The sequence below is a fragment of the Pimephales promelas genome, chromosome 17 (assembly GCF_988280905.1).
Source record: "Pimephales promelas chromosome 17, fPimPro1.hap1.1, whole genome shotgun sequence".
NCBI lineage: Eukaryota > Metazoa > Chordata > Actinopteri > Cypriniformes > Leuciscidae > Pimephales > Pimephales promelas.
In genome coordinates this window covers 8178922-8205345 of record NC_142785.1, presented here as the reverse complement: position 1 = coordinate 8205345, position 26424 = coordinate 8178922, and the positions used below count along the sequence as shown (strand labels likewise).

At 39.1% G+C, this 26424-nt stretch overlaps 1 protein-coding gene across 2 annotated transcripts in view; it reads left to right on the top strand.

Moving 5' to 3' along the window:
- The window catches only part of rnls (renalase, FAD-dependent amine oxidase), an 89539-nt gene extending 63998 nt beyond the window's left edge, over positions 1-25541 (top strand). For both annotated transcript variants that reach the window (XM_089121864.1, XM_089121863.1), the window contains exons 6-7: positions 12773-12948; positions 25015-25541. In XM_089121864.1, coding sequence (XP_088977990.1) covers positions 12773-12948; positions 25015-25167 — 329 coding nt within the window. In that variant the 3' untranslated portion in view covers positions 25168-25541. The remainder of the gene's footprint in view (positions 1-12772; positions 12949-25014) is intronic.
- The last annotated feature ends 883 nt before the right edge of the window (positions 25542-26424 follow it).

Below are 26424 nucleotides of genomic sequence, written 5' to 3'. Positions count from 1 at the left end.
TATTCATTGAAAATATTTGACGCAACAGATTTGTTCATGAATCAAATATCATGAACTCTCAAGAACAGCTAGGGCTAACCGTATGATCTACTTTAATGATATCTTTATGGTTCTTCAATATAGCAGAATGAAAACTTTTTACCTTACAACATTGCTTTGTTTGTGTTCAGCATAAGAAAAAATGTCAGACACATTTCGAATGACATGAAGGAGAGTGAATTACTTGAGCCAGTGTTGTTGTGTCAGGAAGTATTTTAGCATGAAAAGTGACACACTTCAGTAATTGTAGAAATGATCTGGTTGCAGTCAGGCTGCATGATTCATTTATTCCACAAGTCATTAGTGTTTGACTGATGCTTGATGCTCTCAAATTAATGGAATAACACAAAATATGTATCATTTTAAAGCTTAGAAACTTTTTAATTTGACCGCTTTGATCGAATAGTCCCTCAAAAAAACGAGTGTTCTGCCGGCAGGCACGCCACCTATCTACACTGTAAAAATGAATATGCTTTATCTAATCCAAAAAATTGTGGCAACAGATTACAAGCAATATTATTAAATTGAACAAATTAGAATTGAGTAATAATTAATAAAATTAATTCCTTAAAAGTTAAGCATTTAAAATGAGTAAAACTTACAACAACAACCAAAAAAAAAACATAAATTGAAGTCACCATTATGGTGATCAGTGTTTGTTTTAAAATTACAGTTTTCTCCTTCCGTGATTCTGCTTGTTAACATCAGGTGTCTTCAATGTTGGCAATATAAAATAAAGAGTTCTTAATTAATCTTTGACGTCTGTCTGTTAGTGAGATATTTTTGTTAATTTTTTTTGGTGTAAACTTTACTCAGTTTAAATGGTTAACTTTTAAGGAATAATTTTTTGAATTATTACTCAATTATAATTTGTTTCATTTAATTAATAATATTGCTTGTAATCTGTTGCCACAATTCTATTGATTAGATAAAGCATATTCATTTTTACAGTGTACGAAAAATGTAATAATCATATTTTTCAAAACAACTGCCTTGATCAAGTCTCTGGATGCTGTGGGGCTGTCTTGGTTGACACGCCTCTGCAGCATCGCATGGCGGTCGGGGACAGTGCCTCTGGGATGGCAGACCGGAGTGGTGGTTCCTCTTTTTAAGAAGGGGGACCGGAGGGTGTGTTCCAACTATAGGGGGATCACACTTCTCAGCCTCCCTGGGAAAGTCTATGCCAGGGTACTGGAGAGGAGAATACGGCCGATAGTGGAACCTCGGATTCAGGAGGAACAGTGCGGTTTTCGTCCTGGCCGTGGAACACTGGACCAGCTCTATACTCTCTACAGGGTGCTGGAGGGTTCATGGGAGTTTGCCCAACCAGTCCACATGTGTTTTGTGGATTTGGAGAAGGCATTCGACTGTGTCCCCCGAGGCGGCCTGTGGAGGGTGCTCCGGGAATATGGGGTCCGGGGTCCTTTGCTAAGGGCTGTCCGGTCCCTGTATGACCGAAGCAGGAGCTTGGTTCGCATTGCCGGTAGTAAGTCAGACTTCTTCCCGGTGCATGTTGGACTCCGGCAGGGCTGCCCTTTGTCGCCGGTTCTGTTCATAATTTTTATGGACAGAATTTCTAGGCGCAGCCAGGGGCCGGAGGGCGTCAGGTTTGGGGACCACACGATTTCGTCTCTGCTCTTCGCGGATGATGTTGTCGTGTTGGCCCCTTCATACCAGGACCTTCAGCATGCACTGGGACGGTTTGCAGCCGAGTGTGAAGCGGCTGGGATGAGAATAAGCACCTCCAAATCCGAGGCCATGGTCCTCAGCCGGAAAAGGGTGGCTTGCCCACTTCAGGTTGGTGGAGAGATCCTTCCTCAAGTGGAGGAGTTTAAGTATCTTGGGGTTTTGTTCACGAGTGAGGGAAGGATGGAACGGGAGATTGACAGACGGATCGGTGCAGCTTCAGCAGTATTGCGGTCGATGTACCGGTCTGTTGTGGTAAAGAAGGAGCTGAGCCGTAAGGCAAAGCTCTCGATTTACCAGTCAATCTACGTTCCTACTCTCACCTATGGTCATGAGCTTTGGGTCATGACCGAAAGGACAAGATCCCGGATACAGGCGGCTGAAATGAGCTTTCTCCGCAGGGTGGCTGGGCGATCCCTTAGAGATAGGGTGAGAAGCTCGGTCACTCGGGAGGAGCTCAGAGTAGAGCCGCTGCTCCTCCACATCGAGAGGGGTCAGCTGAGGTGGCTCGGGCATCTGTTCCGGATGCCTCCTGGACGCCTTCCTGGGGAGGTGTTCCGGGCACGTCCCACTGGGCGGAGGCCCTGGGGAAGACCTAGGACACGCTGGAGAGACTATGTCTCCCGGCTGGCCTGGGAACGCCTCGGTATCCCCCCAGAAGAGCTGGAGGAAGTGTCTAGGGAGAGGGAAGTCTGGGCATCTCTGCTTAGACTGCTGCCCCCGTGACCCGGCCCCGGATGAGCGGAAGAAGATGGATGGATGGATGGATGCCTTGATCAGCACAATATAGGTGTCATTTAAAAGCTTAGAGTCTACACTTTACGATGCATTTAGCCCATTTGATGAACTCCTAGGTTGTGCTGAGTTATTTGTAAAAATATAGTTTTCATAATCTATTGAATACTTTTTTATACTATGTGTGTAATATGTCGAAAACATCATACAGCTCAGATAGTCATGTGTCATATTTCATTTGAAAGCTATCATGGAGTAGAATACGAGCATAAATGTTTTGGGCTTTGACTAAACTTGAACGAGTACGTGAAGCCACCCTAGACTCATATGTAAATAATATGCGGATGCAGCATATCATGCAGCATATATCGTTTTCGCTCATAACTTCATGAAACATGCTCCGATTGTGGAAAGTGGCACATCATTATTTACTGCAGATTACAATTAAAAAGAGCCCAAACTCACCATAATCTGTCCTTTAGATCTGAAGATTTACTCTCATGGAGTTAACACATAAAACTCAGACAGGCACATATTTAGCTATGTAAAATCATATGTAGCTTTTAGGTGGCGTTTACGTTTCTAATTTCATGAAACATGCACAGATCATAGAAAATGGCATTACAAAAAATCATTACAGTGGATGCTCCCTATTGAGATTAACAAAAACGCTACCTTGGTTCCAAATGCTGTAACTTTTGATTACTTTATGCTATCTTCACAAATTTTGATCCAGATGCAGGTTGTCCTCCTATATCCTATTTCCTTCCTGGGTTTTTTGCATGTCAAACGTTTTGCTCTAAGGAGCAAACTTTTTTTGTTGTTGTCTTTTATCAGCAGTTTCCCAGCATGAGAATGCCCAAATGTAATGTATTATTTATTTGTTTTTTCCTAAAAATGTAAAAGGTTTTCTTTGAAGTGATACCTACATTTGGACTCTGCTTGCAATAGTTTTGGAGTTATGAGTCTTTACTTTTGTGTACGTCACTCTAAAAATGCCTTTAGGGCTTAAAGGGTTAATGAGGAAAACAATGACTGTACGTTGAATTCAAATCTAAGTTATTTTCTGTCAGGCAGTACATGCAGTTTCCTATTCACCCTGTGAACTTTGTGACAAGCCCTGCCCACACCAAGAAATAAGTGACTCAACCAGCAGGCACAATGCCAGCCCTCTACCCACGCTTCATTACCTCTCTCTCTCTCATGCACAGTCACATTCTGGCACATGCACACTTACAAATAAACACTCAAACTCTTTTTTTGTAAAGGAAGGTCTCTCTCTCTCACCCTCTGCTTCTCCTTTTCCCCTCCTCTCTGCCTGGCTTTGTGCCAAACACGTATATAGTATAGACTGCTCTGCAAACGGAAAATGACCATGACTCTGTGTTTCAGTCCTGTTCTGATATTCATAATGGTCTGCCAAAGTCAACCTAGACTGGTTAAAACAATAATTTGAGCTATTATCTCTTCAGATACGTTACAAAAACAGTTCTCCATAATTGTGAAGTTAATCCTTCCATCAATCCTGCCATAAATTTGGCTGATTTGAAGTGAAATAAAAAAAAGATATGTGGTGATCTCTTTTAGGTTTAGCTGAAATGCTTGTAAACTCTTACATAAGCAAGTGAATACCACTGGAAAAAAAAATGACTTCCTCTTTCCCTCGCTTGAACCATGCCAGCGTTGCAGCTAATATCTTAAACCTTTTCCTACATCCTCAAACGGCATGTTCTCATGGTTTATGTTCTCTAATTTAGTGCTTTTTCGTATTTGTATGTGAATGGTTTTAAGAAATAAGAAAATTAACAAAATAAACTATCAAAAAAATACCAAATATTATTTTTTTTAATTGAATGTGCTATGTTTTAGTTCAATAATGTTTTTTATTTAATATTTTGTACTTTTAAGCGATTGTATAGTACTAAATTATAATTATGGTGTAGTTATAATAATCAATGTATTCACTTTGTGAGCATAGACCTGAAAAGGACATTGCTTTTAAATCTTGAAATACTTTAGAGCACAGACTAAAGTTTGGTATCTTTTTAAGACGACACTGGGCAGATGATTGCTGAAGTGGAAAAAGGTTCAAAAAGTGAACTTTACAAAATTTTACATTTATTGTCATGAAAAATGCACGAAAATACTATTTACAAATTTTTATATCAAATATATATTTTCAATAACATGTTTTACTTTAAAAGCTCAAGAAAATCAAAGCCATAAATCGAAACAAGTTCTGTTCCAAATTTGAGCTTGATATCTTAAAAAAATGAGCAGTACCAAAAGCTTCCACTAGATGAAATTCATCTGCCATTCATTTCCAATGAGGTCATTTATGATTAGGAGTAACTCAAGTGTGACTTTTTTTTTTCAGGACCATTAAACCTTTATGAATCATCTCCATTATTGTTTATTTTTGTTGTTGTTCACATAGCAAGAACCAAAACCTTTACAGAGTTTCGTACCATTCCTGTCATGATTCTGCCATCATGTCATTGATTTTTCTATTCTTGTGGCAAGATCATGGCAGAACCATGTTTTGTATACAAGCACATGGCCTGTTGTTTGGGCCATGTGCTTGTGTGGTCTCGTTTAATACCCCGCCCCCTTGTTATCCTCGTCCTGTCATTATTACCTAGTCTGTGTCACCTGTTCCCCTCATTCCCCTCTGTGAGTACGTAGTCTGAATATTGTGATATTAATTGTGCTTTTGGTTTATTTTCTTAGTCATTAAGTCTGAATCCTGTCGTAGTCTACTTTATTGTCTTAGTCTTGGAATATTGCCTTTCAGTTCTGTTTTGCCCCCTCGTGGGTTTTGTTTTCTGATTTGTCTTGAATAAATTGTGTGTTGAGCATTCAGTCTGCTTTTGGGTTCGTCTATTCGCCTCTTCATGACAATTCCGATTAAATAAAAAATTTAAGAAACATATTATAATATTTTTAGGTAAAAAATGAACAAACAATAGAGGGTTAAATAATAAATTGGCTTTGACATATTATAAAATGAACAATATTCTAAGTAATTAAATTGGTTTAAATGTAAACAAATAGTCTGTAAAAAACTGATGCACTGATTTTCTACATTGATCAAAATTGACATTAAAAACTTCTACATTAACAAAAAAATGACATTAAAATAAAAGCTGTTCTTTTTAATCTCATATCTTTCCATTTCCACAAAAATATTAAGCAGCACAGCTGTTGTCAACATTAATATTTGTTTGTAAGAAATGTTTATATATGCAGCAAATCAGCATATAATGATTTCTGAAAAATCACGTGACACTGAAGACTGGAGTAATGGCTGTTGAAAATTATTCATTACCATCAGAGTAATAAATTGAATTTTTAAATATATTAAAATTGTTATTTTATATTGTAATAAGGTTTTACAATATTACTGTATTTTTGATTAAGTAAATGCAGCTTTGGTGAGCTTAAGTAACGTCTTTCAAAAACATTTAAAAAAATCTAGGGGAAACATTCAGGTATATAACTATGAGGGCACAATCTAGTATTTTATGGTCTGGAATTTTGGACACGAATTTATATCTATCCATTTTGTTCTGTTATGTATCCAACAGAGGCTCTTGATTCCTCGCATGTACCTCCTCTATTGACACAGTCTGTTACCTGTGGCGGTATTGATTTAAACCTGCTTTTTCCTATAGACTTTTCACAATTGAAAAGTTGAACCCTGGGTCATTCTTAACTTTATCTCAAACTTTATTCTCCTGTACTGTTATTTATCCTGGTATAGTCTAGGTTCAACATTTCACACTGAAAACTTTTAACTGGGTAATTTATTGTATATTTTTGAGGATAATAAAAAATGATTATGCAAATACAACATTCAATGACTTCCTGTCCATCTGTGGAAATGTTGCCATGTAATTTTGTTGTCTGATGTCTTCTGAAACTCATCAAAAACTAGCTTTATCTGCAGTTTAAAAAGACTTCAACTCACTGTTAAGTGTAGTGTGAAAACCCGTTTGGATACTATTAGTCATAATTATTATAATTATTATTTGTATTATTATTATTATCATTAGTCATAAACTAATCTTAATCATTTGTTATTCATCAAGGGTTTTATCCACAACTTTATTTTCAGGCGTACTTGATTTATTTATTAGCCCAATATTATTTAAGGACCAGGCATGGGTATAGCATGTGGATGTGATTTCCTTGACTTTTTCCACATTTATGCCAGTGGTCATGATTTAAATGGCTCATCGTTCTCTGTTGCTCCATAAAACTTTACTGAACAGAATAGATCTTACTTAAGTATAAAGCCCCTCCTCGCAGGTGATCATAAACTCATGTGTTACCATGTGAATCTGCCAGAGGCTTTAATATTAAGCTTTAGCTAGTCTCTGCGGTCTTATTCAGACCCAGCCCTCGTTCCTCAAGCATTGATCAACAACGGCTTTCAGCATCTTCATCCTACTTGGAGTCATTGGGCCAAATCACTCCAGCTGCTCAAACACAGGCCCGTGTTTATGGAGCCCAATAAAGCATGATTTCTTCCAATCGTATTAAATATGTGTTTTAAAACAGTGTCATTAGAGAAATGACTACACTATGTGCAAGGCTGATATATCAGGCCTGTTTTCAGTCATGGGTCATGTCTCTGCCGATGAGCTCGGCCCGTAAAGCATTAGATCATGGGGTTTGGTGATATCACTAGGAAACCATCATCTGAAGAAGAGAAGGCTGCTTAGTACTGTTACTTAACACTACTCATTCTAAGTTGTTATGACTAACAAATAAAGTTGGTTATGTTATACAGTATGTGCAATGAATATGCAACAGCTTGACTTGTTAAAGAGATACATTTTACAAAAATGAAACTTTTGCCATCATTTACTCATCCTCGTGTTGTTCCAAACCTGTATGAATGAAAAATACACACATTGCCAAAAGTTTTTAGGACGTCCGCACATAATGACATCCCATTCTTAATCCATTGGGTTAAATATGGAGTTGGCCCAACTCTTCTGGGAAGGCTTTCCACAAGGTTTCGGAATGTGTTTTATTTTTGACACTTCTTCTAGAAGCGCATTTATGATGCACTTACAGGCACTGATGTTGGACGAAAAGTCCTGGCTCACAGTCTCCGCTCTAATTCATCCCAAAGGTGTTCTATCGGGTTGAGGTGAGGACCAGTCAAGTTCCTCCACACCAAACTCGCTCATTCATGTCTTTATGGACCTTGCTGTGTTTGCTGGTGCTGGGGATCATTTTGGAACAGGAAGTGGCCATCCCACAAAGTTGGGTGCATGAAATTGTCCAAAATGTCTTGGTATGCTGAAGCATTAAGAGCTCTTTTCACTGGACCTACCCGGCCAAGCCCAACCACTGAAAAACAACCCCACACTATAATCCCCTCTCCATCAAAATTTACACTTGGCACAATGCAATCAGGCAAGTGCCGTTTTCCTGGCAACTGGTTGTCCATCGGATTGTCAGACAGAGAAGCATGATTCGTCACTCGAGAGAACACTTCTCCACTGCTCTAAAGTCCAGTGGCAGCGTGCTATACACTGCATCCGATGCTTTGCACTGCACTTGGTGATGTAAGGCTTGGATGCAGCTCCCTGACCATGGAAACCTATTCCATGAAGCTTGAGCTAATCTCAAGGCCACACAAAGTTTGGAGGTCTGTAGCTATTGACTCTGCAGAAAGTTGGCGACTTCTGTGCACTGTGGGCTGAGTTGCTGTTGTTCCTAATTGACCTATGGCTAAGCCACGCCCTTAAACGCGATAAGCCAATCACAGTGCGCAGCTAACCCAATACACTCGGACATTCTCTGTTTCCACGTCCATTGAAAAGCATTGCAGTTAGTCGGTTTTCATTCGTTTTTTCTTGTTATTTTAAGTTTAAAATGGTCAAACGGTTTGCATGGGGTACATGCAACTCCAACATTCGGTTCCTGAGAGGCTGGCCGACGGTGTGTATTTTTTTTACCTTTTCCCAAGCCACATCTCAACCGAGATAAGTGTCTGCTCTGGATTAAGTTATGCGGTAGCTAGACCACAATACCAACTAAACGTGGATAAATTAAACAAGGTTGTCTACATCTGATCTAAGTTAAGTCAACAACGTATTAGAACATTATCTTTAAAATCTCTAACGTAACGTGAGGCTTACATTAAAAAATGTTAATGTTAGCTTCTAGCTGCGTTGTACATCAAGGCTATGTTCACACTGCAGGGCTTAATGCTCAATTCCGATTTTTTGAAAAAATTTGTTGTTGTTTTTTTTGCAAGGCCATTCACATTTCCAATTAAATGCGAACTTTTGTGATCTCCTGTGTGAACGTGAAATGACCCAAAAGTGACCCACATGCGCAGAAGAGTACTCAACGGTCAACGATGTCACTTGTTGTTTGCGGAAGTAGCTAAATGGATGTCGACAGTGGAGCTTGTTTAGCAATATTAAAGTTATTTTCACAACAGAGCCAGCACACTTACAATCTTCTCGTTTTAAGAAGAAAATTAAACAGAGAAAGGTGTGGGTGCGGAGTCGCAGCCAGGAGGGGTGGGATACTGATGTGAGTGGCTTCACTGATATAGAATTCATCAGTAACTTCCGAATGACCAGATCCACCTTCGATTATGTTTGTGAGAGCCTTCGATCAACTCTGTCATGGAAAGAGACACGTCTGCGGCGGCCCATAACCGCGCAGAAACGCGTTGGAGTTGGAGTGTATTGGCTGGCAACAGGTGCGTGCAATGACGTGCGTGTTGGATATATTTGTGACCTGGCCGTTCAGATTGAAGTCGCATTTCAAAAGATCGGATACATATCGAATTTTACATACCCACACACCCAAGTGGCCTGAGTCGCATTTGAAAAGTTTGGATCTGTGTCGTTTAGACTGTCATGAAAAGATCAGATACAGGTCGCATAGGGGCAAAAAAATCGGAATTAGGTCATTTCAGCCTGCAGTGTGAACGTAGCCTTTGCTTCATTAACGTATATCTGTAAATTACAGAGATAACAAATGTTATCAATGTTGTGCTGAATGATTCATGTAAATACTGTAGTACCAAACGGTGATGGCAACGATATGCGGGTTATCACGTTTTTACACTGTGACCTGTACATTTTTTGCCTGGAGCTGAAGCTTTTCATCAACCTTCTGAACAGTAAAATGATTAATATAACCCCCCAATGCATAGTTAAGGCGCTTTAGGTGACTTCGGGATGATATATAATCTTTCTGTCTCCAAAAATCACCAATGGGATATATGCACGCATAAGTTCCGCATTTGACGCAAGGATGCTCGTCCATTTCCGGTTGTGAGATTAAAGCGGAGGAAAACCGAGGAAAACGGGATTATGGCAGAGTCTTCAAAATGTACTGTCCTCCCGTCTTTGAAACGAAACATACATACGTTTAGATGTAATTTTATAGTTATGTTTATTTAATATAATTAAAAAAAAAGCATAAACACAACGAGGGGTGTCTGTTTTATCTGTTTTTGTGACTAACGTTTCTTTAGTATAACCATGGAGTATAAAATTCAATATAAATTCTCGGTATTGCATTGGACTCTACGATCGGCGGAAGTTATCGAGCATCCTTACATCTTCACTGGAAATACCGCCGTGCATAGAGCCCATTGCCTCCTGTGAAATGTCTCCTACTGTGACCACTGTCATAGCGCCTGTCCCCGAATGTTGACTGTTTGTCCGAGTAATTGGAGGGGGCGTGGCTTAGCCATAGGTCAATTGCTTATTCCACAGGTGGCAACCTATCACGGTTACCACGCTTGAATTCACTGAGGTCCTGAGTACTACCCATTCTTTCACAATTCTTTGTAGAAGCAGTCTGCATTAGGCATGTCAATTTTCACTAATTCCCATCGATCGATTGTGGTTTAAATTAACGATCTATTAATCGATTAAACATTAGCATTAAAGGCAAACAGCATTACAGGGACTGCAAATGCTGCTCAAAAAGCTATGTTCCTCACCAAATTAATAAGAATGGTTTTTAATCTAAATAAAGGGTTTGTAGGATTGTATTGATAAATTAAATTAATTATTTAATATATAAATATAACAACACATACAATGTGTCACCAACGCCGCCTCAGATGCGTGCTTGTCAGAATGTGTGACTGTTGTAAACGTGCTGCAGCAACACACTGAAAATGGCAACTAAACCCAATGAATTCACAACCATTTAATAAAACAGTGTTCTCATGTTATGTAATATGACAGTCCCAAATTAACCATCGATATTATTATTAGTCGTGCATTCTGCTTGAGCGGTGTGCGCTGAATGAATAACCATTGAGCACTTTGTTAGCGTTTATTTAACTCAAAGAAACGCATCCTATTTGATATTAATCAGATATATACAAAATAAACATAATATGACAAAATTATATCTGCACAAAATGATGTGAATGCAAAAGTGAACTTGAACTAAGTTACGTGCCATTCAGATGACTCATGTTCAGATGACGCGCTCTTCCTGAAAAAATGTGACATGGTATCTAAACCCAAATAATTCACAATCTTTTATTAAAATATTGTTCTCTTTATAATCTTGTGTAATATGACATTCTCAATAGTCATTATTAGTCGTGCATTGTCGTTTGAGCTGAGCACGCTAAAGATCACGTCAATCTTAACCAGATGCATCCAATATTAGAGAAATCAGATATAGATAGGCGTACACAAAATAAAATATTAAACTTACATTTGCACAAAACAAAAGGCTGCAAATGCACACGCAAACTTATAGTCATGATGAAGGTGTAAAATAGTCCCAAACAACTCCGGTGTGTGTCATTCAGTGGGACTCAACAGTTCACACCGGTGTGGTGAAGAGATGGGTCCCACCTTAGGACCCAAGCGATCCGATTGGTTCAAAGCTAGTTTTATGGGTAAACGCTTTAGTGCCTGGTTACAAATTAGAGAAAATCAGTTTATTATAAGAGACGTTTGAAGTACTTGATAAAAGCAGTTTGTTGCCATCAAGTAATATGTTTATTTGTTAGCGCTTTTCAAGTAACACGTTTATTTGTTTAGCGCTTTTCATAGTAGGTTGCGTCAACAGCAGAGGAGAAAGTCCGCGAAATTTAAAAATATTACTGTTATTGTGTCATGAAATGTAATTTTAAGAGTTTTTAAGTCGAATATAGTTGTTTACAGCTCAAATCTGTGGTTTATTTATAAAGATTGCGCCCTTTTAAAACATTGTTCTGACGTTTTCGGAGTTGTCAGAACCAGGGATCAGCAGCAACAGCTTTAACTCGGCTAGTCATTCTGACGTTTGCCACGGATAAATGCTATGCTACTATGTTAATGCTAATAATGCTAGGCTAACTAAAAAACAATAAGAAGGAGAAATGTTTAAATTTACAATCTACAGCTTCGGTTATACTAGTATATGAAACTTATAAGTTAAAATACATTAATGACTCCTTATAACATACTTCAAATATCTCTTATAATAAACTGATTTTCTCTAATTTGTAACCAGGCACTAAAGCGTTTACCCATAAAACTAGCTTTGAACCAATCGGATTGCTTGGGTCCTAAGGTGGGACTCATCTATTCAGGGAGACTCATCTCTTCACCACATCGGCACGCTCGCTTACATGTTTTGCGGTTGAGCAGCACGCACGCGCATGATCCTGCTTAATCGATGATCGATAAGTTTTATCGATTAAATGTATTATTGAAAATGAATCGATCGTCGATTAATCGTTGACATCCCTAGTCTGCATGCATTGCCTTGGTGTTTGATTTTATACAACTGTGGCCATGATGTGATTGGAACACCTGAATTCAATGATTTGGAAGGGTGTCCCACTACTTTTTGATATATAGGAACGTGTCTGTGTTTTTTGTTACTGTGATCCGTGTCGTTTATTTCCTACTGACTTTCATTCTTTTGTGTTACACAGAAGAATGAAAGATATATATGATTGGCATGATATAAGGGTGATGACAGAATATTCTGTTTTTGGTGCAGTGTCCCTTTAAAACCTGCATCACATTATGTCAAAGACATTCTCCGGTTGATGTTTTCTACGACATGCAAAATAAAATAAAAAATTATGATTTTTTATTAAAGAATAAACTTTTTGTGGCATTTGCAGTGGCGTTGCTGTTTTGCTGCTGTCTTTGTTTTTTATCTCACAATCATTTCTTCTGAAATTTCCTTACTTCACTTTTCACAGTCCTCCTCTCACTTTACACAATTTAGTATCTGTACATTGTTACTTCATGACTTAAGCTTGCACATGTAAGCCTGATGATTATTTGTGTATCATTGGCAGCATCGAAGGACTGCGGACCTTCTGTGGTGGTCCACACCAGTGTGCCCTTTGGCATCCAGCACCTGGAGGAGGAAAAGAATGTGGTACAGCCCATCATCCTGAAAGAGCTGGAAAAGGTGATGCCAGAGCTTCCTGAACCTGACAGCATCAAGTGTCAGAAATGGAGGTACTCACAGGTGAGACGACATTAATCTGTTTGTGAAAATTTGAAAAGAAAAGAAACTCAAATGAACACTACCATTCAGAAATGAATTTAAAATAAAGGATTACTTTTCAAAGCAAACACTAGGGGCAAAGGAGCGCCTCTTGGACTTCAAAGCTTGGTTAAAATAGAGGTGCTCTTTGGATGGGAAACTGAATATGACGAAAAAGCAAGAGGACTCCAAGACACTCTCAAATAGAAAAGTTAAAAAGCCTTTATTACCATGGCCTGGTCAAATCAACCATCTAAAAAACTCCAACGCGTTTCGGCTACATGCCTTCTTCTGGCATTCTGGCAATAAAAGAATTAATTTTATTCAGCAAATTGGTCAAAAGTGACAGTAAATATATATTTAATAATACAGACTCTTTCTATTTCAAATAAATGCTGTTGTTTTGAACTTTCTATTCATCAAAGAATCCTGAAAAACTATATTGTAATTTGCACAAAAATGTTAAGCAGCACATATACGACAATTCACCATGACGTCAGAACAATAATAGACGTTCTTCCGGGTGGCAAAAGCCGAAGCGTCCCTAAAGCAACAGTAGTAAATTGCTTGGAGGGAGACACACCGTCGTCAGTAGCCTAATCTACATTTCAACAGTTGATTCAAAAACAGACGTGGTGGAAATTCAGACATACTTTAACACGATCATTAGAGCTTAGATTCTTTGATCTAGAGACGTGCACTCCCAACGCACTAGACCGCGGCACGGGGCTATCTGATGGCCGAGTGCGAGCGGTAATGCATTCACTGTGTGTGTGGATTGCGGGAGAATAAAACGATTGACGGGACCCCCGCAAATTAGAAATATCTATGAATAAAACAAATAAAAACTAATACATTTGCATTCATCTGTTGCAGAAAAGCAACAAGAACAACTAAAACAAAATAGAAATGATTTACATGGCAGAGTTTCTTTTTATAACATGACTGCAGCCGTGAGCGATGTGGCCAATCACAGACATATGTGTTGATTTATTGAACGCAATGGCCAATCAGAAGCATTTACTCCTCACCGCTCAAAAGAAAGTAGCCTAACATAGAAAGTAATAGAAATTAACTAAGTTAGTTGAGAACGTCAGTTATATAACGACCCACGTATTAAAAATGGTTGGGTTTAAATTGGGCTCAGGCTCATAATTAGAAATGACATGCACTTTTGACGACGTCCACTCGCTTTAACCTCCTCGCCCACAGGTTCCGCTGGATAGATTTACTTTTTTCTGAAGGAAATCGATAAAAAAAAACCTACACCTTTTGCTGTATATCTGATGGCGCAACCCCAAACACAACATATTTTCGCCATCATTTGAACTTTGATCAACAACAATGATTTTAACTATGTAACTGTTCAGTTGCCGGCTGGATCTCTTCAGTTAGTCAATAGAAGCCGCTCGCGTTCTGCCACCCGGAAGGATCGCGCTGCCTATTGTTTACAAACATTCTGAAATGCCCTATATATACATATATATTTATTTATATATATGATAAAATAAAAGCAGTTGATTTAAATTAGATTAATATTTCACAACTGTTCTTTCAAAAACTTTGTTTAGTGGTAAAGTAGTGCAATTATAATGTGTATTGTTATGAGTGTTAGAATGTTTTCCATACTTGAAGACTATGTGGACTGAAACAGAATTCACTGTGAACGTTAATGTTAGATAGTTAGATCTTAAACGATAACTATATATAGTCAGTTTTTATCATCCCCTGTTCCATCTCATCATGGGTCAGTCCTTTATAATTAATTTATAATATAATCTATAGTTCTATATCTATAGTTTGAAAATAATCCATCCATTATTTTTAGATTTCATTTTTATTTTATCTAATTTCTCTTAGTTATTCCCTACATTTTGAATTTTCTGGAGAAAAAATAGTTTTCCTTTAGTAAGACTCCACTCTGTGTAATCTTTTATAGCAAGAGCGAAACTGAGATGTTTTGGCTTATTCAGGCAAGTGCTACTAATAAAAGCCTCACTGCTATACAGCAAAAGACATACATTTTTAATAAAGCCAGACTGATGGCTTCTTCAAACCTCACTATTGAATGGAAAGAATTTTCTGCACTGCAAAAAAAAAAAAACCCTACTGTATAGTTATTTCTTTCTGTTTTCTTGTAAAAAAAAAAAAAAAAACCAGATTTACTTGAGAAGCAACAATGCACAAGATATTAAGACATATTTTCAGATATTAAAACTTTGACAAAAAGTTATTTAAGCATAAACCTTTCTAAATTTTGTTCGATAATAAACCTAATTCGACGCATTGTTTTATTATCTTGCAATTTCTGGCAGTTATTCTTCTCTAATAAATTAGAAGTAGACGATGGATAAAAATATACATTTTTACCGGAAAACAGACAAAATACAGATTAAGAAAACACGAAGAGTTTTTCAGAAGAGTCTTGGTAGATTTACACACATAGAAATCCATATTCTCCCCCCACTCACTTGGCTCACACACACACAATCTTACAGTAGTACTTTATGCATTCACACACTGTGTGGGACTGCGCCCTTTCTTGCAAAGTTGCATTCTCTCTCACACACACACAGACATTTTCTTTCGAAGCCCCCACACTCTCATCTCCTCTGTGACATGCAGCGTTGGGCCTCAGTTTGAGGTCAGAGGACATAGAACATCTGTGTGGGAGCGCTGAGCTCGCTGAGTGCCAGAGAGTGGGCCAAGGCCCGTTTAGACTGCACAGGCACACAACGCTTGCACTCTCTCTCTCACACACACACACACACCTGTGCACGTGCCAGTTCCCAGTCAAACACACAGAAGGCATGGAGCAGGAGTCGGTCTTGCAGTCATTTACCACATCACAGTTTGCTGAGCATAAACCGGCAGCACACATTCGCACTCACCACATGTCAAAGTCATTGACTCCTCTGGACTCTAATGGCTGGAAAGACTTTTCATGAGTCATGACTTTCACTCTACTGTAAATGTAGATGCTTTTTGCAACAGGCACTACACTGTTTGAGCGTAGAACATGTGCATTCCTTTTGTTATCGCTCATGCTTAATAATGCATGACTTCAATTCATAAATAAAAGGCATGGTAGGGTCTAGGAGTATCAATAATTTCATTAAAAATAATTTTAAAAAATGTGTAGGATTTAGGACTGTCAATTGAATGTGTTGATTTTGTGTAATTATTTTAAATTATACAACAATGTATGCGATTAATCATGCTTCTTGGCCTGACCTGTCTATAATAAACGTATCTAAAGACCTAACACAGAAAAGTTTGAACATTAAGTTGCAACTAGGGTTGGGTATCGAGAATCGAGTATCGATTGGAACCGGGACTAACTTTTCGTTTTTCCCGGAATCGTTCAAAAGTAAAAATTTCGATTCCTAGTTTTGATATTCACAGAAGAAGAGCGGAAGAAGAAAAGCACCTTATTTGCACCTCCAAAGCACCTTATTTGATTGCTAGTTCAAACTTTTGACTGCTTTCTTTAATAATTACATGACACAATACTTGTACTTTTACTCAAGTCCGGGTTTCTAGTACTTTATACATCTCTGGGCATGACACACTTGTCCATGTTTGAATTGGCCTAATTTGCTGTCTTCAAGTGACGGAAATTTGTGCCAAAATATTAGAACTGATTGGACGCACAGCCTTGAACGCCATCAAAAGATATTACAAACCTTTTCTTCTCCCTTTTAAATTTGATAAGCTTATTTTTTTCCTATCGTAAATGGATTATTATACATTTAGCAGACGTTTGCATTTAGCATTCAGAACAGACGTACGCATGACTATTTCATAAATTAATGGTATATGTGGCAAATGCTGGTCAAAGTTATGCAACTTGCTGCAACAAAGGAGTAGTTCACTTTAAAATTAAATTAATTTACTCACACAAAGTTGTTTCAAACCTGTATGAATTTCTTTATTTGAACACAAAAGAAGATATTTTGAAGAAGAATTTTTTTTCTCTACTATTAGGGCTGTGAAACGATTAATCGCGATTAAAGTTTGTGTTTACATAATATATGTGTGTAGTGTGTATAATTATTTTGTATATATAAATACACATATAAATATATACATATGCATGTATATATTTAAAAAAAACGTGTTATTAATATATAAAATATTTTTTATATTTATGTATAATATTAATTTTGTATAAATATATATAAAGTATATACATGCAACTATTTCTTAAATGTATACATGCATGTGTGTGTATTTATATAAACAAAATAATTATACACACCACACACACATATATATTATGTAAACACAAACTTTTATTTTGGATGCGTTTAATTGCGATTAATCGTTTCACAGCCCTAACTACTATGGAAGTCAATGTGGTACATCAACTGTCTGGTTACTGACATTCTTCAAAATGTGTGAACTATTCCTTTAAATTGAGAAAATAATTTTGTAAGCATCTCTAATAATGGTTTTCTTAAGGTAAAGTGTCAAACTCTGTCACCATTCACTGTCCTTCATTGTATTCCAAACCTGTATAACATCATTTAGATTTTTTGGGGGGGGTTAACTATCGCTTAAGGAGATTGTTGCAACGGGCCCTGCAGTTTGACGCACCAAAGTTCTGACATGCTGGAACTTTAATGTCTGAATGTACACCAGAGTAACGTTGGGGTGAAGCAGATTTAAGGAGGTTAAGGAGTTCAGGCCTACTTACATCAGCGTACCTCTGAAATAAACCAAACAATTTGTTCTTGGCCACGTTTCAGGCCAAACGTTTATTAATTGATTTACACACAGATTACCATTTAAAGATACAAGAAGGGAGGGTGGACAGAATGACGATAGCGCTCGGTCTGTAAGATGCCTTGTTAAAACCCCAGGAAATGGACACTATTTCCTTGGCTCTAGTGCGTTGCACCTTGATGTTTATCTGGTGGAGGTTTGGGGCCGGCTGAAGCCTTTGTAATGGGCCGTGCAGGGAATGTGTTTACTCTCAGTAGTCATTTACATGCTGCATTTCTACGTTTAAACATTGTGCAGAGACGCCATTCTAGCTGTTACTCTTTCGGAGTTATCTGTAAATGTGGATCAGATTTACGGTGAGTATCATGTATCATGTACTGCTGACTGTAGAATACATACAGTACATCATTTTAATGAACCATAGAGGCAGTTTATAAAGAAGTTCAACTAAGATATTTAGTTTGCAATGCAACATGTCTGTCCTCTGTAAATATTAATATGTTAAAACTACAAAGTTACAGCACACCAAACATATACAGAGCAGCCACAGAACATCTGTCTATTACTTTTTACAAACATCTTACTTTCTAAGACTAAATCTCAAAGGCTTAACTTTCAAAAACTTTTTAAAGCTTTTTAAAACTTTTTTGCTTTAAAGTAGGGCTTTAAAAAACTTTGTTTTTCTAGTTATAACCTGGGTCACACATACCATTTGCTCTTTAGAACCCACAACCCACAGAGACAGCGAGTATCATCCAAATTCTGCACATTTTACCATTAAGTCTATTCTTGACTCTGGTTGACCCAATGAAGGCGCCTCCACTGTTAATAAAAGCTCTATATTTAACCAAATATATTAACAGCCCTTTCCCTCCCTCATCTCTTGTGAGAATGTTCATTATGAGGAAACAAATCTGCAGTACAACCAGTAGGAATGGCTTGATACCACTTTTTCATGTCCAATACCAATACAGCAATAGTGTGTAGTCCATCTGCCTTTACCAATACCAATTCTATACCAGTACAGTTTTTTTTCTTGATCAGTTAAGAATTTCTTTACCTCATTACAAATAAAGAGAAAACGGTAACACTTTACAATAAGGTTCATTAGTTAACATTAGTTAATGTATTTACTAACATGCACTAACCATGAGCAATACATTTGTTACTGCATTTGTTCATCTTTGTTAATGTTAGTTCATGAAAATACAGCTGTTCATTGTTTGTTCATGTTAGTTCACAGTGCATTAACTAATGTTAACAAGATTTTAATCAAGTATTAGTAAATGTTGAAAATAACATTAACAAAGATTAACAAATGCTGTATATGTGCTATTCATTATTAGTTCATATTAACTAATGTAGTTAACTAATGTTAACTAACGAACCTTATTGTAAAGTGTTACCGAGAAAACAAATACGTGCACACACACACACATATAATATACATTATATAAATACTTTTGTAATATGCATAGGAGTTCAAATCCTTATAGAATAGAAATTTGTATAATGAACCATGCAAAATTGAAACTGAACTCAACTGCCAGATATCCTTGCATTCTCTATAGTCCTTCAAAGAAACCTGCAGCACACATTCCTTAATTGCACGTTGAGTTTGGCTAATCGGTAAAAGTCGGTTTCATAAATAGCTGACATTTAAATGGATAATTAATGTATATCTAATTACTTTGTAAAACTCTGTTGTGTTACGTTGACAAATTATAATTTTTTTCAAATTTTGGTCGATTCACCCTACCACCCACCTGTAAAAATGCCTTGGTTCTACCTAAATCACATGGGCTTAATCATATATTTGGACTTCACCGAAAATCACCGAAAGGTCGTGATGAAAGAATTATAATTTTGTACAGTACCTCCTAATAATTGTGGAAAGTTAGCCTGGATGCCAGCACAACATTTTTTGGTCGCGAAGTTCGGTCTGGACTCGCTCCATTGAGGAGTAATTATGATCAAGCAAAAAATGTTCGGGCCAATCAGATTGCCAGATTGCTTTATACGATGATGGACAGATGATCTGCAGGGACGTAATCATCATGTTATCAAAGAGCGCTAACCTTAACTGGTTTCCCTCAGAGATGACTGCAGCTGGAGAATTGAAATGTATAGATTCCGCTGTCGCGTCTGTTTTTAAAATTAATCGACAGCGCATTAATTTTAATAGACAAACAGAAAACTGCAATCAAGGCATTTGTCGATCGGAAAGATATTCATCAAAAGTGTAACTTATCAGCTGGCTCTGACGGTCGCTAAGTTAAGAAGATGGGACGTAATGAAAAGCATGTGATCGTTGTGGTTTCTTCTTTGGTCGCACTCATGAAGGATCAAGTGAAAGAAGCAACACTCGTTATTTTACTTCTAAAATAAGTTCTTTTGTTGACAACTATGCTATGCAAAGTATTTGACTTACTGCGTTGCTCTGATTGGTTGTAGGTCTATCCGACTATCCAATTGAGTGCAGAGGGGTTTTTTTTTCTGGTTCGGTTAAGACACGCCTCATAATCAAAGCCTTTCGGAGCGGTATCAGTATGACGAAGTCAGGCTAGTGGAAAGTAATTATCAAAGGTAAAATTATAATTTGGCTAAAAATAAAAAATACAAATAAAAAACAGGGGACACCTCTGGCGCGACCTTCTTTAAAATGCCTTTACTGTCTGCATTAAATATGGATGGACAGTCTGCCCACCCTCCTGTCTTATTGTGGCTTATAGATACTTTAGGCAAAAAAGTATCTCTATAATACTTTCCACAGTCTTTGAAGCCTGGACACCATAAACCACAATGTGGTTTTCCTGAAATTGAATAAAAATTCAGTTGTCAAACCGGTCTGTTAGACAGCATTCAGAAATGCACTGTATGTCATGCACATGTCCAGCTTAATGCTTGTAATCCAGCCGTTGATATCTCTGATCTGATGAGGTTATTCAAAACATTACAATTGACACTCACCCTCTCACCACCCAGACATATAGTAATATTTCTGTTGTAAATGAGGAAAAAGAGATAAGAGAGCAGCCTTCCTGTAAACACTGTGCTGATTGAATTGATGTCTCAAGAAATGACTGTAAATACTTTCAATATTGGTTTCAATACAAGTCTGTAAGATGCTTAGTTGAGTATTTTATTTAAAATATGAGAGACAAAGGAAATAAACCGATGAGACATTATCTTAAAGGAGCTTTATGTAAGATTGTGGCCAAAACTGGTACTGCAATCACTTTCAAATTACTGTAGAGTGGTGTATCCCCTCCCCCCTGACTCGAGGTTGCCAGATAAGCTGCAGGATCCAACATTTTTTTTTATCCGACACTTTTGTAGCGGCAGCTGGGGTAACTAGAGCAGACCTGACTTCGTGATTGGTAGATAGGTGGAGGGTGGAGCATCAGAACAAAACACAACATGACAACATTAACATCAGTTGAAGGCTGCAACTTCACTTTTTAAATGACAATATCCTGGCTGGACTACTGTTGTCAGTGATATAAGTATTTGAAATGAACATGATTTCTTAATGTCTAGTGACATATCAGGGCCATTTTATGATGATTTGAAATACATTTCTTACATACAGCTGCTTTAAGTCTTAAGGAATATATATATATATATATATATATATATATATATATATATATACACACTTCCGTTCAAAAGTTTGGGATTGGTGATGTTTGTGATGTTTTTGTGCCAATTTGATGCTCAAATTATTATTATCAATGTTGAAAACAGTTTTTCGATGAATAGAAAGTTCTAATTAATTTGTTTGAAATATAATCTTTTGTAACATTATAAATGTCTCTACTGTCACTTTTGATCAATTTAAATTCATCCTTGCTGAATAAAAGTGTAGTTCCTTTCGTTGTCATTCCGAGTTACGTCGGATGGCGACGAATGCGGTTTTGCTTAGAAAGCCTATCGAATTTGAGTATACAAAATGAGCTAATGGCAAAGAAATGCCATGGGTCTGTGGAATTTGCATAGAGTATCTCCACCTTTCCTTGTGGGTATAAATGAGGACGCCAGCAACATGCAGATAGGTTTTCGCTTCGAGCCAAGAGTATCTCTTCACTCCACAGCCATTTCTGACTTCGCTCTACTAGACGAGCCACTCTCTCCGGTGTTGGTGTTTCGGCGATCTGCAGCGAGTTCACATTGCCTGCTGATCTGTGCAGTGATCTGCCAGTGAGTTTTTTTATTATTATTTTTAAAGACTGCTCGCCTGTGCATTTCTGGTTGCGGTCAACTCCGATTTCACTTAGCAGCGTTTGTGGATGACTCACGTTCTTCCTGTGGGATCGTGACCATCGCACCATTACGGTTGAGACTCAGTGATCTTGTTAGAGAGCGAGTCCCCTCATCCACACCCCGATCTAACACTCTCCACATGAGATGCTACTTCAGCTGGTGGCCAGGCCTGAGGGTGAGAGAGTGGAACAATTCGCGGACTGTTTGTCCGTGGACCACACCCCCTTCTTCAGTGACGCAACCAGCGAGTGTTCCGGGTCTATTTTCGGATGCCCCGCTGGTTTCCCTTGACGCTCCAGAATCAGATCTGTTGTCCATCGCAGCATCACAGGGCGGGCTAGAATCTTCAGGAAGGGAAGTGGCTATGCCCCTATCATGAGAGTGGAGGTTGCTACCCTACTGGTCAAGGGTATGATCGAGACTGTCCCTCCTGACGAAATGAGGTCCAGGTTTTACAGCCCCTACCTCATTGTCCCGGAGAAATCAGGTGGGTTACAGCCAATCCTGGACATGCGCATCTGACCCGCCCCCTTCACAGGCTGCCATTCAAGATACTCCTGGCCAAACGCATTTTCGAATGTATGCGGCCACAGGATTGTTTTGCAGCGATTGACCTGAAGGACGCCTACTTTTTTCCGTTCTATTTCTCCGTTCTCCTTCAACTCAAATTTTACCTACAGTTTGCTGTCAGGGGGTGCGCAAATCATTATGCTGCTCTCCCATTCGTTCTAGCCCTGTCAATTTGCGCCTTCACAACGGTTGTCGAAGCAGCCCTTGTTCCTCCGTGGGAACACGGGGTTCGCATTCTGAACTTTCTCGGCAACTGGCTATCCTAGCTCACTCTCGAGTCCAGGTTTGCGAACACAGGGACCCAGTGCTACGGCACCTAGCTCAACTGGGAAAAAAAAGAGTAAACTTTGCCCTGTGCAGAGAATCTCTTTTCTTGGTATTGACTTGGTCGCCTTCTCCACTCAGCCACTGCTGACTTGCCTGAGACAATCAAGCGCAAGAGTGCGGTCCCACTGAATGTTTTTCAGAGGCTCCTGGGGCATATGCCGTCCGTAGCTGCAACATCGCTGCTCGGATTGCTCATATGAGACTGCTTCAGCTTTCACAACCGAGTCCCGAGGTTGGCATGCCAACACAGCTTGCTCTGAGTACCATTTATTCCGACCTGCTGTCAGACCTTCACCACGTGGTCAAACCTCAGTTTCTACGGGCTAGTTCCCCTGGAACATGTTTCTGGGAATGTTGTTCTCAACATATACCTTCACCATGGGCTGGAGCGCCATGCGCAATGGACGTGCTGGCTCGAGTTGCTGGCAGTATGCCTTGTTCTGCACCGCTCTTGTGTTGTTCAAGGTCAACGTGCGCTAGCCCACTCTTACATTACCTCATCAGTAGCGTACATCTACCATCCAGGTGGTCTGTGCTCCCGCCATATGATGCAACTCGCCCTCCACCTCTTATGAAGTCAGAAGCATCTGAGGTTGCTTCGAGCCATTATTCCTGGAGCCCTGAACTACGCAGCCTATGAGCTCCCACGACTTCAGCCCCTCCCTGGAAAATGGTGACTCCATTCCCAGCCGGTTGATGGAGTCAACGGACTCCGTCCCCAATCGGCCAGCAAATATGCGTTTCCCCCAGTGAGCCTCCTTGCGCAGACCTTGCACCTCCTTGGCCAATTCCTCTGAGGAAGGACCTCCTTTCTCAGGGACGGGGCACCCTCGTCCCGATCTTTAGAACCTCCACGTGTGGCTCCTGGACAATACGAGGCAGGTTAGAGTACCCTCCCACCAGCGGTGGTGGCTACCTTCACTTCCGCTAGAGCGTCGTCCATGAGACACCTCTACACGTTGAAGTGGAACCTCTTCGTCAACTGGTCCTCTTCTCGCCGAGAAGACCCCCAGAGATGTTCGATCAGTGTCGTGCTTTCCTTCCTTCAAGATGGGTTGGAGCAAAGGCTGCTTCCTTCCACCCTTAAAGTATACGTTTCCGCCATTGCCGCACACCATGATATGTTAGAAGTTAAGTCTGTTGAGAAGCACGACCTGATCGACAGGTTTCTGAGAGGAGCGAGGAGACTACATGCTCCACTCCACCCTGAGTGTGGCATACTCTTGGGCTCTAGCACATGGTGCCTCACTAACAGACATCTGAAGAGCTGCAGGTTGGGCGACACCCAACACATTCGCCAGATTCTAAAATCTTCGAGTGGAGCCTGTGTCCTCCCATGTACTCATTTCAACCAGCTAGTACTGGACCCGCTCAGGTTTCTTCGCTTGCTCGTCATTCCACTCCATGGACTGGATACGTGCAATATTGTCGGTGAGCTTCCCCGAAAGTTCCTCCAGTATTCGTTGCCAGTGTCTATTGCCTGTGCGCCGGCTAGGTGCCTCCCGTGTGCGTGGTCCCTCCCCTGGGGTTGAGATATTCCACCTGCGGCTGGACACCCATGTGTTCTCTATTTGCATTCCTTCAGGTCATAATGTATTCTCTAAGTCCCCAATCTAACATTGATAATAATAATAAATGTTTCTTGAGCAGCAAATCAGCATATTAGATTGATTTCTGAAGGATTATGTGACACTGAGAACTGGAGTAATGATGCTGAAAATTCAGCTTTGCATCACAGAAATAAATTACATTTTAAAATACATTCAAATAGAAAGCAATTTTAAATTGTAATAATATTACTTATTTTATTAAATAAATGCAGCCTTGATGAGCATAAGAGACTTGTTTTAAAAGCTTTAAAAAATCATACCGATCCCATCGTTCCTGTGTTTTTGCCTTCTTGAGTATCAATATGAAATTAACTGTCCAATAAACATATAGTGTTATTTTATGTATCACCCACAAATGTTCCACAGAGTATTGTGAGTACAATACTTTCAGTGTGCATTAATTTGCATACACACACACACACACACACACAAAGATGGAACTGCTCCGGCCTTATTCAAATTTTTTTTTTTCTGTTCAATATCAGAGTAAAAATGAGGTTGCATCAGTTATTGGACATCCAATCACTCAATTTTGTTGTTCTCTAATTAGGTGACCAGATCGGTGGCTGATTGCCCTGGGCAGATGACACTGCTCTCCCAGCCTCTGCTGGTGTGTGGTGGGGACAGCTTTACGCACTCCAATTTCGACGGCTGCATCGAGTCTGCCCTGAAGGTCTTTGATGTTCTGAAGTCTTCTCTCTAAAAGGGGGGTGGGAAAGTGCCCCTTTATTTTTGTTTTTTTGTTATGGAGGATGGAACATTGATTTAGATTTAAGCCCCTCCCTGCAGGAAGATGGATGTACTGCACAAAGAACAGTAGATCTGTCTGCCCTGTGTCTGCAGACATGCATTTTGTTACAATAACCAATTATACCGTCTATGCCGGATGCTGAGGATTAGAGGACAACAGAGCACTGCACAGGTTCAGGTGTGATGAAGGCTAGTGCCTCATACTGGCTTAGACACAGTATCTTGGACTACGGTTTTCTGATGTGTAGTAAACATTATGTATGCGTTCAGGTATTCTCAACCTTCCCCTGTGATTTAGTTTCAGATTAATAAAATTATTAAAACATTCTTGAATGTGTCGTTGTACATGGGGAGTTGAAGTTCTGCGATGTGACTAACTATACTCTATTTAAAATATTTTATGGTAATTATTATATAGGTAAAACTCAGAGAAAAAAAAGTTAATGTAAGATTAAATTTAACATAATTCTGAGAATTAAAGTAATGATTGTAATGAAATACGTCACAATTGTGAGTAGTAGTTAATAATTCGATGTAGGGCCCTATTTTAACGATCTAAGGCTGGGGTCTAACGCACTTTCTCTAAAGGCATTTCCGAATCCACTCTTGCTAGTTTAACGATTGGAAAAATGGTCAGCACGCATGTTATAAAAGGATTGGCCCTATTCTCTTAATGAGTAATTGGTGTGATTTAGGCGTAACGTGCAATAAACCAATCAGAGTCTCATCTCCCATTCCCTTTAAATGCCAGTTGCGCTTATTTCATGGCACATTCGCTATTTACATGGCGGAATTTGCAAGCAGAAAAACTGAACACTTCTCCAGAGAGGAAAGGTATCGTGCGCGAGGTTAAAGGAGCGTGTAAGCAGACCATCTACAGGACAAAGTGTACTCCTAATGTGAACCCGCCTATAGGCGTAAATTACTAACACGCTCTTTAAATGAAAAAAAATATTGCACCATTGACTTTAGACCAGGTTTTTGTTGGTCAATGGCGCAGCGCAGTCTATTTCAGTTGCCTCAAAATAGCAACGCACCAACAATGCGCCTGAACACACACCTCGTTTTCAGACCAGCACAACCATAGGCACACAAATGGGTGCAAATACATTTGCTGTATAAACAACGTGGCGCAGGGCAGGAAAATGATAACTGCGTCGAGCTAAAACTAGCAGAAAACACTTCCGTCGCGCCTGCCGCTACATTGCAC